A 15,353-nucleotide genomic window follows, 5' to 3' on the forward strand; every position below is an offset into this window, starting at 1 on the left:
ACATCCTTCCCCCTCCCTGCTTTCACTTAATGTAATTAGTATGTCATTTATCCAGGAATAAAAACAAAAGTAAGAAAAGCACCTTTGGGGGTACATACTAATGGGGGTGCAGTGCTGATTATAGTGAGCTTAACCCTTGAGAAAAGCAAAATACTTTGCCTTCCTCATGCTTTTATCTCAGGATGGCTGAGATATGACGGTTACCCAGAAATTACAAAAAAAATTAGGTGTTGGGTTTTTTTAAGTAATATTGACTAGACAGGGCTCTGCACGTTGTCACACCCAGGGGTTGTGTATTTCAGCAGTTCCCACACATGTTTCGTCCCTGAGAGCTTCTAATTCAGTGGAAGTTTTGCAACCGATTTCAGTGGAACTGAGGTTTAATAACTTGTCACCGTGGTGTAATTAGTGCGTTTGTCCACTGGATGGTGCATCACTCATTTCTACAGCCCCGGGGCACGCAAAATTACATTAATTATACTGATCATATGACATTGGCAAACAGTGTATCTCCAGATGCAAATACAGGGAGACAAGATGTATAGATAAAACAGTTATTTGACAAGTTTTGTAAAGAAACATTACATACAATGACATATGTCTTAAATATAGGCTGAAAACAGGAAATTCTCTCTGCGATTTGAGCTTTCTTGAAGGACAGGAATGTCTGGGTCCCACACTGCAGATGTGAGCATGGCCATTACTTCTGGATGTAGTTCTGAAAACCCAGTTTCATTTGCAGTGCTCAGAGGAGAGATCATGACGCGCTTTTTTTTCTTCTTGGCTTTAATTTCTGCTCAAACACTGGATAGATTTTCATAGCAAATACCACTCGCTACAGTGCAAATATCTTGAGAACCACATTGGACGTCAGAGCTACACTTAATCTGATTTTTCAGGCCCTTGATTTCTGAAGGTGCAGAATAATTTTTTCTGATGGGATATAGTCCTGACATACCAATTTCCTTTGCCAGATAGCTGGATTTCAAAGAGGCACTGCTGTTTAAAATGTTCAATGTGAAGTCTGATGGCCAATATTGCAGATGCTTAAGAGCAAGTTAGCAAATTTATACTAACGAGAAATTCTTACATTCAGCTTGCTTTGTTCTTTGTATTTTTAGCACCATGCAGCAGTCAGAGGTTTCTCATGTCCTTCTGAACTTCAAATCCGTTGAATATTATTTTCCTCCTCGCATTTTTGCCAAGTGTGTGGAGCAGATCTTAGACTTGTTTAAATATGCACAGGACTGGTTCTGCTATGTTAAAAACATTACCAGACATGTCAGGACTTTGGTTCCTCGGTGAGTCCTGCTGGTTTGGAACCCACTTCCACAGCCAGCAATATTGCCAAGATAAATTTTTTGCCAGAGATAACTTCAAGTCTTCAAACAAATTACCTAAGAAACATTGAAACATAATGTTGCATGAAGCAAATTGTTTCCGTGTTTCCTGCCCTCGTAGGAAGGAATGGAGCTTATCTCTGCTGCAGATTCCATAGAGGCAGCCACAAAACCTTAATCGATGCGTTGTTTAGACTGTGAGAGTTTTTGAATACTTCACATATCAGAGGAACATATGAAATATTCACGCCTCATTTATCCTCCCCTCAGAAACGCAAATACTGAAATTCAAATGATTCGTATGAGGACTCCAACCGTTCTGCAAAGTGCAGTAAAGCTGCTCGTGGACTGCATTAGGAAACAAAAAGAGTTTACAAGAATATGGCGTTTGCCATAGGCCGTTACATCTCAAGGAGACTAGTGCTGCTGAGGGTTTAATTATGTGCATGTTTGTAAAGCCCCAAAGATTTGTCATTTGTGCGGATCTTTCCCCATTGAGTATTGCTTTCTGCCAATACTGTGTTTAAATTTTAACTAAAAATAAAAGCTGTTTTTCATAACCCATTCCCTTTGCAGCCTTTTAGTGTGCTGAGCCCTATCTGCTGTGCTGCAGGGTGATAACATTGTGACACATTTCCTATTTTTAGATCATTTTCAGTCCCTCCACAACACAATCTGAAGTAAGAAAATAACCTTATTATCTCTGGCTCTCAGCCTACTCTATGTGGTTAACTTTAAGATGTACCCCTTGAGTATTAACTGAGGCAATGGCGATTTGCAGAAATAAATTTCCGAACCTCATTGTCTCAATTGTGGTGTCTTCTGCATTTTAGTTCCCTTTTGATTTGGTCTATGGATACTAATAAAGCAATGCAGAACAGCTATGCCTGGTCTCAGAAAACAGGAACTATGTAAAAATAAGGAAGCTTTTTAAGAAGAAGGTAAAAGGAACATCTAAGGCACTAAAGGCTTTTGAAATATAGATAGAAACATGATCATAGAGGCAGAGCGAGTGCACATCAGTATCACAAAAGACTAGATAAAGGGCAAAAAGAAGCAGCAGAGCCAAGGAGGTTATTAAAAACAAGTTGCACTCAAAGACAGAAATCAAAAGAACCATAAGCACTAATCCATTAAAAACAAATCACAGCACAGGTGGTTTTATTACCAAATGGAGGGACAATTGAGACAAGGCATAAAAATGTACAAGAAATGCTTTTTCAAGGAACTTGAAGTCCGCTGAACAGTCTGTAGAGGTAACAAGGAGCCAGAACACTCAGAAAACAAACGCAAACCCGGGTTTCGAGAGCCCCGTCTTTCTCCAAAGGGAGATCAGATACATCCCAACCACTCCTGAGAGAATGGGCTTCGTTTAGTGTAGGGAAATGAGACAAAATGCTTGCTAATTGCAAAGGGAATAAAAAGATCTACTGTGCAGCCAGCAAAAAGCCATGGAAAATACAGCTTCTAGAAACAGTACCTACAAGAGATGCTGCAGGGATGGTCATGGTGATTTTTTTTTTTTTGGTGGCTTGGGTGAGATGGGCTGCCAAGCCTTGTCCCTGCCCGTTGGCCAGAGCTGGCTGTGACAGTCGAGGACCCATTTATGCTGAGAGCCCAATAAGACAGGGTCAGAAATCTAAAAAGTGAACTGCGGTCCTCATCAAAGAGATGAAAACAGCCACAACCTTCAGTCTGGGCAAGAGCAGCTGATATTGCCCAAATACCCCGTGATAGCCTCAGGGGGGAGACCCCAAAACCCACCTCTCTGGCACCACAACCCTTAACCTGAAGGATTTCATAGAATCATCGAATCATTTTGGTTGGAAGAGACCCTCAGGATGATCGAGTCCAACCATAACCTAACTCTAGCACTAACCCATCTCCCTAAGAACCTCATCCAAACGCCTTTTAAACCCCTCCAGGGATGGTGACTCCACCACTGCCCTGAGCAGCCTGTCCCAATGCCCAACAGCCCTTTCTGGGAAGAATTTTTTCCTAATATCCAATCTAAACCTCCCCTGGCGCAACTTGAGGCCGTTTCCTCTTGTCCCGTCAGTCGTTACTTGGGAGAAGAGCCCAACACCCCCTCTGGCTCCAACCTCCTTTCAGACAGTTGCAGACAGCGATAAGGTCTCCTCTCAGCCTCGTGTTCTCCCGGCTGAACAGCCCCAAATCCCCGAACCGCTCCCCATCACACTTGTGCTCCAGAAACCAGAAACACATTTCCTAGAAATTTGGCTGTGCCTCTGCAGTGGAGCTGCCTGACTTCCCTTTAAGCGCTTCCATACGGCTGGGCGAAATGTGCCGGGACCGAGATTCTCCAAAAAAAAAAAAAAAAAAAAAATAAAAAAAGGAAAAAGGAGAAAAAAAAAAAAGACGAAGCAAATGCAACTTCCCAGCTGACAGCCGGGACATGCCCCTCGCGGAAATGACCGCGACCGGCCCCGGGACACCGCGCTGCGCGGCGCCGAGGCGGGGTTTGGCGGAGACCGCAGCCCACGCCCAGCACCGCGCAGCGCTCCGCCAGCGCGCTCCGCCCCGCTCCGCACCCCGCGCTCCGCACCCCGCGCTGCGCCAGCGCGCACCGCCCCGCGCCCGGCTCCGCACCCCGCGCTGCGCTCCGCGCCCCGCTCCGCGATGCCGGCGCTGCTGGCGCTGCTGGCGGCGGCGCTGCTGGCGCTGCTCGGGGCTCGGCGGGCGGCCGCCCCTGGCGCTTGGGTCCCGGTGAAGCGCTGGGCCCTGGGCTGCCTCCTGCTCTTCCACGGCGCCTGGAGGCAGCGGGCGGCCGGCGGAGGTTCCGCGGAGTCACGGCGGCCGCGCCCGCTCCGCCCCGACCCCCACGTGAGTGTCCCGCCGCGCCCCTGGTACCCCCAATCCTGGGAGCCCCTTCCCCGGCAGCACCTTTCCCGGGACCCCCTTCCGTGACACTGTCTTCCCTGGCACCCCCATCTCCCTGGACCCCTGGTACCCCCAGTCCTGGGAGCCCCTTCCCCGGTAGCCCCTTTCCCGTGACCCTCTTCCATGACACTCCCATCCCTGGCACCTCTGTCCGCCCCATCCCTGGCATGCCTATCTCCCAGCACTCCCATTCCCCTGAGATCCCAGCACCCCCAGTCCCTGGAACCCCTATCCCCTGCAACCCATGTTGCCCCACAACACCCATTCCCCTTGGCCCCACACCACCTCCTTCTGCAGAACCCACATCCCGCAGGGACCTGCACCTCTCTGCATCCCCTGCACCCCAGCACCCTGCATCCCCCTGGGACCTGCATCCATCAGGAACCCCCATCCCCTGCATCCTGGTGCCCAGTACCCACACTGCTTGACCCATAAAGCTTCGGGACCCACATCCTTTCCCCTCCCTTCAACCATCACAGGATGGGGATGTTGCCTTGACTGTTCTTGCAGGGAAAAGGATTGCCTCAAGTCACACCAGATGATATCAGTTGGAAAAAGCAGACACAGAAGCCTTTTATTTTCACACACTTGGTGAACTAAATCTTGTTTTCCAGGCGTACTTGTCCGCTTAATAAATAGCAAACCCTCTGTCTACAGCCTGTACCTTGCCTATGTTCATGGATCATCCTTTCAAAATACTCACTGTGCCTAACGGGGAGCTTTGGGTGGGCTTTGCTGTAATATTTAGTGGGAGGGGAAAGCGGAAAGGCTGATGAGACAGGATTTCCCTTGGTTTTCCTTGTCTCATCAAGATTCGATTTGCAGATGCCAGCTGAGGTTTTGAATTCTAAGTCATTCTTGTGAGAAATCAACTTCTTGCCGACATTTCCTGGAGCCTCCTGGGAATCCTGGAGTCATATTAATTAAGAAATGCATTGAGGCTTCTGCTTAGCCTTTAAAAAAAGAAGCTGTTTTCTCTAGCTTTTCCTTTCTACTAATTCAGCTGGTGCTCGGAGCATTTTGAAGTGTTTTGCCAATCTCGACCAAATTTGATAGGGCAGGAGTGACACCATCTTCCAAACTCTTCTGGAAAATACTTCCAGAAATGATGTCTCTGAATTTTTGCTTTGGCATCTAATAGGCTCACTCTGTGTGTATCTCCTCAAAATCCTCCCTTATCTGTATGCTGAAGGGCAATAATAATCTGATTTTTTTTTTTTTCATTTTACAATGAATTTTTTTTTTCAGAAGCAGAACCTCATCCATACCCCAAAATGCATACGTAAAACTTAACTTCAATATTCCAGCTTTTAAAACTTCACTTTGAGTGGGTTCTGCACAAATATGTGAAAATACACATCTAGATTCGAAGTTGTGGACTTCTGTGCGTAACGGTTTTTGAGATTTAGGATGGTAACTGGCCCTACACCAGTCCAGCTGCTGATCATGTTAGTAAAGTGCTGGGTTTCCTATGGCTTTCTCTTCCTTTTCCCTTTTTGGTTCTATGTTTCCCCTAAGTATAAATTGTCCTTCACACAAGCTAGGTCTAGATGTGGCTCAGTTTCTTGCTTGCAGACACTTTTTGAGGATGCTTTTCATAAGGATTTTGGTTAAGGGAACTTCTCATTGCAAAATAATCATCTTAGTTAAGGATAGTATTTTACCTTGTCCGTGTCTATCAGGCAATAATTACATTCCCTCTCTAAAACTGCTTCTCAGCTGTTCCCTCCCTGCTTTCTGTGTCTGCCCTGATAAGGAAATGGGCAAAAAAGAAAGGAAAAATGCTTTTTTGTGTCAATGACTGATGTGAGTGTTGCGCGCCAGATTAACTAAATGTTTTCTGGGCACATGAACTGTCTTGTTTTATGAACGAGGCTTCACCGCTGCTGGCAAAACTCTGGCTGCTCCCTGGGGTGCCTGGTATTAAATATAAAAAGTGAAAGCAAACTTTGATTCCTAAGAAGCAACCCATGGAAAACAAAGAATTACTCACCCTCTCCCCTCCCTTCATGCCTGCAGCTGGAGCTGAAATCCCTCTCCCTTTCCCCAGGCGCTGGATTCAATTTATTTCACCGGCTTTGCAGAGACCAACAAGACTTTTGTGATCGCTCGTCTTGCCAAACGCCCGAACGGGATCTGCGAGATGTGGCTCTTCCTGCGGGTGGAGGGAACAGGAGAGTTTGAAGTACGTGGTGGATGTGGGATGAGATTCCAGAGCAGTGCTTGACTCCTGTCTTGAACCTGTGGTGGGATCCCAAGCAAAAATTAACGTTCTCTGCATCTTCACCACATTAACATCCTAAAGACAGTGGTAGCACTGGCCAGATTACTGGTTATGTCTGATTTTTTGAGTAGGTATCTGAATTTAATTCCCTTTTTCCCATAATGTGCATGAAACGGTGTATTTTCTAAAAAATGCCCTGTTAAGTATCTTAGGAAGAATCTGAGCATGCAGTGCATGGTTAATAAGTTACGTTGTATGGTTATGGTTGGTTTTTTTTCCTCCTTTCCTAAAGAGTAAATGCTATTAAAATTATTGTAGAATTGCCTCTTTCAAAGAGAAAGGAATGTTTTTAGGGACTTATATGTACATCTGCTTTATTCTTGATAAAATGAAAACAGTATTAATCACACATTTTGCCTGTGGATTTTCTCTTTTGCTAATAACTGGCTACATAGTAAAGAAGGACAGAAGATCTGGCACAAATCTCTTTGCACTCAGCTATTTTTGTGCTCACAACTTTGTTTTGGTAAGTAGCCATGACCAGGAGGAGACCAAAAAAAGAGAAGGTTGATGTGCATTATTTGGCTTTCTAGTAATATTTAGTATAACAATACTACTTTGTGGCTTTGTCATTTCAAACTGTCGGCCACGGTCAGGACCTTCTTACATCCTTCCTGACAGCAACAGGCATGAGCTCTCTTTTAGAAAGGTGGCAGCTTTAGAAAACGAGACTTGTTTTTCAAAGAGCAGCTGGAGAATTTTGGGAGCTTTCATGCACTAGAAATTTCCGAATTAGAGTTTCATCAAATTCGGTCTCGAACCGAATTACTCCCACAGCCCTGCCCCAGCTTGGCTGTCAGCTTCACAGAGGCACTAGCGTAAGGAGCTGAGTAATTCAGTTATATGATCTGAAACAATGATGTGCTCTCTAATAACTCAGGTGGTTTAGATGCAATTTTCCCTCTCTAATATCTGATTACTAGAAATCAGGAAGAACTGAAAAAAAGCCATTTCAGTCAACTGTTCCTCCTGCAGAGGACGTTCAGAGCAGGAATTCACCCGCGTTGCAACCCCACAACTGAACTAAGAAAATGTTTTCCCGAAATGTCTTTTTAGCACCCACAACATCCAAACATGCTGGTGAGTGATGAATCCGAAGAGATTTGGAGTGGAGGAGGGCTCGCTATTGAATACGCAGAGCCCCAAATGCGCTGGAAAATAAGCTTCGATGGGTTACTCAGGTACTGCAGCACTTTACAGTATTTGGTAACAATAGCGCACATTGATTTTTATGGAATGAAAATACAGCTAATAACAACTCCATCCAGTGTAGGGTTGTAATGTAGCATTACTGTTCTCTCTTAGCACACAATAGCATTTCTCTTTTGCAATGTCTCCTATTGCATCCATTTCTAAGCATGTAAGAAATGTTTTGCTGTTTGTTTAAGAGTGATACAAAATTGTAGTGCTTTGCCTTACAGAAAAGGACCCTACCGACAGCAGTGGAGTGAAGAGGAAGGTGAACTTGTACCAGTTAAATTCTCTTTCCAGTAAGAGCATTTCACTTTTGCTTTGGGATGTATCGTGACTTTGTGGTTAGAGATTCGGTTGCTGTTTTCAAAGGGTCATGTGCACAAAGTAACGCATGAAGCCCTTGCCTCTGCTTTCTGTTTCTGGACTTGATTTGTCTGATAAAAAATGATTTATTGTCAAAGTAGCACAGCATTTCTGGAGTGATGCTGCATTTGTACCTCCAGACAGACTACATGAGAGCAAGCATGCCCTGCTCAGCATCCCTTCCTAGGTAATCTGTTGATTCTTGCACTTCTCAGTTTCCTTTTGTTTGCTTCCTTGAAAAGTAGTAACATATTAAAAATTACAAAAATCAGATTTATCGAATAATGATAAAATATAAAGATTGCCATTGTCAGAGTAGCAAGTGCACAGCTTGGCCTTGTATCACATGGCGGCTAATAATGTATTTTATTTTTTCCCTCTTCTCCTAGCTGGGAGAACTTCACAGAAGTCTTTGACTTTAGTGCCGACAGTCACCGCAGTGCATTTGCACGTGCTTTTGCCCAGGAACCGTGGACCTTCGAGTTCTTCCAAAGGGTCAAAAAGTGAGAGGCAAGATTAATTTCTTCTGTGGTTAACAGGAATTTTGCTATAGACCTCTTCAGGGTCTGTCATGTATCGTTACAGGTAATTTTAGAAGCTGGGTTTAATTTGAAGTGAGCCAATAAAGGACGTGGCTCCTGTCAGGTGTCTCCTGGTTTCATAACCACACCAGAGGTGTCACCCTCAGATGTGTCCCCTGGGGAGGATCCTGCACATGGACGGGGTCTTCCCAACATGTGGGCGGAGGGACCTGCCCAGAGTTTTGGTCTGTAAAACCTCGAGCATTAGGAATATTTCTTATTCTCTCTTTTTTCATTGCTAACAACCTGATTCAAACCACTTCCAAAGTCAATGGTGCAGATATATCTAAGCAAAGGATCGCATATAATCCTGTGAAAGAAGGGCTAAAGTTATTTTTTTTTTCATTAGTATACAAGCTTCAGAGAGCTGAAAATACATGAAGAAAACATGAATATTAATATTGTGTTGTCTAAATGCAAGCAGAAAATATGTAAACCAATAGTGTGTTGTCTTTGGTGATACCTGCTGACTTCTAAGCAGCAATTGTTTGGTAATACAACATTTTTTCAAACAAAGGGCATTTTTCTAGTTTGTCAGGGTGGGAATAGTCATTACATAGCAATAACTGGGAAATGTAAAAGTGGGTTTTAATGTGTAAAATCTGGCATAGACATGGTCCAGACATTTTGGGATGTAAGTCTATCAGATTGGCATTGAGGCCGCCTTGATTTTGCCTTGTCGATTTTGCCTGTCGATTCACTCTTTTCTTTCCTCCAGACAAAGAGAACAACATTTCCGACATGAGCAGTGGGGCCAGTCTGTTGGAGAAATTGAAATAGAAAATCAGGAGAAAACAGAACTTTCCCTCAAAGGCGTTCGGAGCCACTCTTACGGTAACAGCACCAGAAAAAAGTCACTCTACTTGGCTGTCTTCACTATAGCTCGTACTGGCAGGACATTGGGACTGAGGATTATCTTTAAAGACAACAACGTCGTGACTGGGCATGAATTTAAGACATTTCAGAGGAAATACCATTACTGTTTCGGGAACATGCATATGCTTACCATGTTATCAATTACTGGATATCTCTTTATCCAGAGTTAATGTCAAATCGGGTACTATTTGTTCACATTTTCCAGCAATGGTGAACTTAAGGTTGGGGGGTTTTGTTCTTTTTTGCAGGTATCCGGGACTGGTCTGAGATTTACCGTTATGTCATGATTTTGGCACGCTTTGAAGTAGGTATTAACACAGCATTGTGCTCCGTAACCATGAAACTGGAGGTGTTTCTGAACTTGTCAGTCATTATCCAGAAATAAGGCATTGGGAGCATCCACAGTGTGCAATCAGAAGTGCTAATTGGTGCCATCGTTAGCACATATCCATGTTGGGAGCAGCTCTCAAAAGCTGGGTGTGTAAAAACTGAGATTTTGCTACACCGATTGAACCAAAAGTTGTCTTGGTAAATTGAAACTGTTTGTTTTGGCTTTTTAAAGAAAAATTAGGTAGCTTTACAGGACAGATTCTCAGGCGCCGCACATACCCAGCGCTCCATGGAGCTGATGCAGTGCTGATTCACACTAATTGAGAGCCCGAGGCGTTAGCAGAGATCCTAAGCCTGCGTGACAGCAGTCAGCAAATATTTCTGCCGGTGCTGAGCTATAATTCTCTGTCTTGCCATTTTGCCTGTACTGCGGCTGCTGGGAGCACACAGCCCAGGGAGACACTGAACGCTGGCGGTACAAGCTGCCGCGCAACCCCAACAGATGCTCCTGAAAGAGCATTTCCTTTGCCAACACAGGCGTGAAGAAATCTAAACTCTGCATTATAGGCAGAATTACAGGAGTTGAGGCTGAATTCAGAATAAAAGTTTCTTTTCCCAGCCGGCACAGGAACACACCTTGGAAAATCCCAGCTATGTGCAGATCCAGTAGCTGCTGTGATTTAACATATGCCTGTGTATCTTTTAATAAGGCTGCGCTTTTGCGCTGTAATGTGCGTAATCAGGTAGTGACCTCTCCCTTTTCTTCATCATTATTCAGGACTCAAAATGGCTACTGCTCTCCCTTTCCTAATTAAAAGCCATCTGACTGCTAAGAAGGAATTAAAGTTTATTGCCGATTGAAGTTTGGAGTCCTCATACCCCGAGTGTCTGTGCATATGTAACATCACGGCGTAGTTGTATTTGCCTCAGAGCAGCCCAAGTAGAGCATGAAGGGATTCAGATTCAAGGATGGAAGAGAAAGGAATAAAAACATGAGATTCTAGTTCAATCTTACTTAACATTTTTCCTCCCAGGCATAGAATAATATAGGTTAGAAAAGGTGTCTGGTCAAAGCAGGGCCAAATTTGGTAGATTGCCCATCAGTTTTGACTATGTCTAGCTGACATCTCTGTATGTATTTCCCTCCTTCTCATATGTCTGCTTGCTATGGGGTTTCTGTGGTCCTTAATGTCCTTACATTCTCCTGGTTTATGTTCCTGGACTCTCATTTGCAGACAGATTTTCAGAGAAGATGCACTGGGAAGATTTAAACATGTAAAGTCGCAGCACACTGCATAACCTCAGTTGTATCCACAGAAATTATTCTGCACAAATTAGACCGCTTTTTCTTTCTCGCTTTCTTACAGGACGGGACTGCAGCACATTTAACAGTTATTAACATGCCAGCAACCACAACTCAGTAAGTAACCAGGGAAGTTTATGCTGCTAAAAACATACATCTTAAAGGTGGCAGAGGACACCTGTATGTGCATTCTTGCTTTGAACCTGCGCAGGCTGATTTCCATCCACACCCTCTTGCTCCCCAGTCCCTCCACCCTATTTTCCATTTGCAATTAGTCACAAGGACAGTTTTTACCTTCCATTATTTCCTTCCCATTCAATTACTGTTTGGCTTATGCAGCTGCCTGTCTGGCTGTCTAGGTGATTTAGAGGTACAAGCTGAGCACTTCCAGCTATTTAAGAAGGTGTGTCCGTCTGTAATGGGTCATTATGCGGGGAGTCCTGCCTTGCTGACTGGTGCTCTCTGCATCCAGAAGCTCCAAGACCAGCGTTCATGGCCCTCTGGCCAAGTGGGACCAAGTGACCCACCTGTCCCACCTGCCCGCCACAATCCATCCTGCAAGCCTCATCTTTCCTTCATGTGTGGCTTCCCCCCTTAGCATTTGCAACATCCCGCAATATTTTTTTACATTTTCAATTATTTTTAATATTTTAATGATAATATTTTTAATATTTTTCATTCATTCCTGCTGCTTTCCAGGGATGAAGACGACGCTCAGCGTTGAGCTCCCCTGGAAAGCCAATGTGCTGCTCCATTTGAATTTTAGTTCAATTCTACTCCATTTCTTTCCCTTTCAGCCTCACTGTAGGTTATGTTTTTTTCCCCGATGGGAGGAAGGCTGGCATTGAGTGGTCCAACGCCTCGCTGGCCGAGATGGCTGCTGATGGTGTTATCGGGGATAAATACGGAGTCACTTTTACTGCTGGTGAGCCAAATGCAGCCTGCGTATCTATGTCTGCTTTCAGCTTTTTGGCACACAGTTAATTTAATTTCACTGTTCAGTGAAATTCCATGCGATCCTTGGAGCAAATAAATGGTGTGGTTTTCACTTTCAGGGTGTTAAAATGTATGTTAGGAGGTGGATTCAGCTGCTCTGGAAATATGGCTTCATCAAAGATTTTGCTTAATTTACAAAGCAGACGGGAAAACTATTGCTCTTTAGAAAAGCCTGAGAATAAACCATATGGGAAATTATTAGTTCTTGGGAATTTTTCAGATGAAATACTACTGAAGATTGGTGACATTCAACCCTTTTTACTTTTATCAAAGGTGGCGAGTACTTTGATGTTTCTGCAACGCTGGATAAGCAGGCTTGCCCTGTGGTGTATAATGGCCTGACTGGACGCGGCGTTTTCCACGAGTGCATTGCGGATTTCCAGCTGAACGGGTTAACGCAAGGCTGGGGCTTGGTTGAATTTTATTACAGGTAAATTAATCATAGGCAAGAAGAGGTAAAGAATTCCCATCCTCCTATATTGACCTGTGTGGCTACAGCTCCCTAGATTATTTGAAGCACAAATGCACAGATTTTTTATCTGATGTAAAGAAATGTTGTTCATTTAATGCTTAATGTGTTTATTAAATTGAGAAACATGTATTAGTTGAAAAAGAATAATTGTGCAAGTACTTCATACATGCAGACAAACCATGGACACTTGTTCAGTTGTTTGTTTTATAGATTTATGTAGGGTTTTTTTATAGGTCTCCATATAGGTTTATGAGCTGATGGATGGTCCATTCTGAAGACTATCCTACTTAGGCAATCTGTCAGATTATAAAAATAATGAGTCCTGTACCCCAAACAGCAGACTAACCGTTTACAGAGTGAAATTTGCTCACACAAGTATTTGTCAGACTAGTGCACAGAACAGAGAAATAATCAGAAAATCAATACAGGAATGGCTCTTCTGGAGGAAAGGATTATATCAACAAATATGGGCTTCTGAGTGAATTGCTGTTTCCCTTGCCACGTGATTATCACAGTCTTTTACTGGAGCCTTTTCCCTATTGAGTTGTTTCTCATTTAAAAAAAGCAAGTTTAGTTGTTTACATTGAGTTTCCTTTTTAAAATCAACACTAATTCTTGGCTTCAGAGGAGATGCCAGAGATGACTTTCAGGAGATTGAGCACTCAGCTTCTTCTGAAAACCAGATACATTTAAGCAAGTAAAATAGGCCACTAATTTGCCAAACGCCCACTGGATGAACTTGAAAACCATGGTCTGTAGCAGTTGCCAGGTACCTGCTCCACTCCCTTCACTGCTGTCAAAACCTGCGAGGTGGAGGAAATAAATAACGCAGCGTGGAAATCCCCACTAAAACCCAAACCCTCTGCAAGTCCAGACAGTCCTGGACATTCCTAAATCCGTCCCAGGAAGGCTTAATTTGGCAATGCTGACAACATTCCTGTAGGCTACCATCTCCTATCTGCTTCCGAATCCAAACCATGTTAGAAATTAAAGGGTGGGTGTCTGGTTCATCCCCCTCCCCGCAGAACAGCAACTCAGCATCGCTGCTTTTCTTGCAGGGATGAAGCCGCCCAGCTGGTTCCGAATTTGCGGCTTGGATCAAAAGCTGAAGGACCTGACCTTTCCTCCTGGCACCCTGCGACCGACAGCTCTCCCCCGTGAGCATTTGCAAGCTTGTCCCAGTGACGTTAGCAAGCAGCAGCTTTCAAAAAATTAAAAAAAAAAAAAAAAAGTTATTCCCTGCAAAATGCAGAGTTTTGAGTGCGGAACTCCTTAGGATGGAGGTCAAGGGTATAAAAGGATTTGGAGGGAAATGAGATAGATGATACATTTTTAGTTGCGGAGCTCTTAGCGGTTGCTCACTGTGACGGTCTGGAGGCAATTTAACGGCAAGTTCTGAACAGCTGATTGCAGGAGGAGTGCGCTCTGCTCTGTCTTTTGGTATTTTTCCTCAACTGCCAGCTGCTCCCCACCGTGAGGACCAGGACACTGGGCTACGTGGGTCTCTGAGCCAATTTAGCCGTTCCTCTGTTCTTTCACATTTGTTTTTGTAATAAAAGCTCTATCTTTCTGAACTCTCTGGATGTTATAGTCATTAAAACACGGGAAAAAAGCTATTACAGGAAACTACACTGATTTGATAGTCTTGTCTATAACTGTGTGAGAGCTGAAGTGGAAGAAGTAGGAGAAAGTACATCCAGAATGAGGTGTCCTGTAGGAATAGCATTAATGGCCAATGAAATAAGTGATACAAACAGAGTTTTCCCTTGTCTGCAGGAAAGTCAGGGTCTGGTAGGCTGATTTAGAAGACGTCCTGAATTTCTCATCATTCACTTGAACTTAGCTGCCTTATTAATCACAACATCCATGTCAGTCACTGATAGCTGCTGGCCCAAGGTAACCTACAGTGTATTCCCTACCTAGATGCATCTTGCCATTAAGTATTGGAAATGAAACATACGATGTGTCAGGAAAAAATAGTTACGTGATAGATCTGGACAAAAGGAATTAAGAAAAGATGCCTCATTCTCTGTACCAGGCAGCAATGCTGTGAAACTGCTAGGAGCATCATAGGGATAGGCCATAATAATACCTCCACTCCATTTAAGTAGTGAAATCTGGGTGTATATATGTCTATATAATCTCTGCTAGGTTGACACTGGAGGAGACTCACAGACTTTAAAGAAGACTTTATCCTTTCTGAGATAGCTCTTAGACTTACTACTATAACAGCGTTATATGCAGAATAGGTTCCAGAATATAAAATTATCCAACCTATAAATATCACAGGAATGCATGTTCAAATTTGGGATGTGTTACTGAACCGTGATCATGGAGGCAACAGCCTGATACCATGCGACAAGCTGGTGCTATCCACAGTCTCTTCTGCAGCTGTGCAGAGAGATTCCTGCTCCCTAATTAATAACATTGTCCCTGTTCTGCATTTGCACAGATGTGTGGTGCAAGTGCCGTGCCCCTCCTTGCACCCCGAACCATCAGCTGTGTGTGCAAGGCAGCCTTACGATCGCATTTCTTTTGGGATAGTCATTGATTCAGAGCTTTGGGTTTTAGCTGAGCATCTCCTATAAATACTTCTCTAGTTACAGTGGTATTAAGAAACACGTTCTTGTGAGACTTGTGCAGATTTAAAGATGTCTTAAATCTGTCTGTGTGCTGCAAGTCTCAGTGCACAGAAACAGGGAGCTTCTAAATT

At 43.9% G+C, this 15,353-nt stretch overlaps 1 protein-coding gene across 1 annotated transcript; it reads left to right on the forward strand.

Annotated features, from left to right (window-relative positions):
- Window positions 1–3,980: 3,980 nt before the first annotated feature.
- LOC135992168 (uncharacterized) lies at window positions 3,981–14,195 on the forward strand. Its single transcript, XM_065641157.1, has 11 exons — window positions 3,981–4,184; window positions 6,292–6,426; window positions 7,582–7,706; window positions 7,947–8,015; window positions 8,472–8,585; window positions 9,382–9,497; window positions 9,788–9,843; window positions 11,237–11,289; window positions 11,970–12,097; window positions 12,442–12,598; window positions 13,699–14,195. The coding sequence occupies exons 1-11, from the start codon at window positions 3,981–3,983 to the stop codon at window positions 13,799–13,801; spliced, it is 1,260 nt and encodes a 419-aa protein (XP_065497229.1). The 3' UTR covers window positions 13,802–14,195.
- The last annotated feature ends 1,158 nt before the right edge of the window (window positions 14,196–15,353 follow it).

Source organism: Caloenas nicobarica, chromosome 9 (assembly GCF_036013445.1).
Source record: "Caloenas nicobarica isolate bCalNic1 chromosome 9, bCalNic1.hap1, whole genome shotgun sequence".
NCBI classification, from domain to species: domain Eukaryota; kingdom Metazoa; phylum Chordata; class Aves; order Columbiformes; family Columbidae; genus Caloenas; species Caloenas nicobarica.

Coding starts and splice junctions, on each gene's coding strand:
- LOC135992168 (XM_065641157.1), top strand. CDS start 3,981: ATGCCGGCGCTGCTGGCGCTGCTGGCGGCGGCGCTGCTGGCGCTGCTC. Junction 9,844..11,236: donor TGATTTTGGCACGCTTTGAA/GTAGGTATTAAC, acceptor GCTTTCTTACAG/GACGGGACTGCAGCACATTT. Junction 11,290..11,969: donor ATGCCAGCAACCACAACTCA/GTAAGTAACCAG, acceptor TTTCCCTTTCAG/CCTCACTGTAGGTTATGTTT.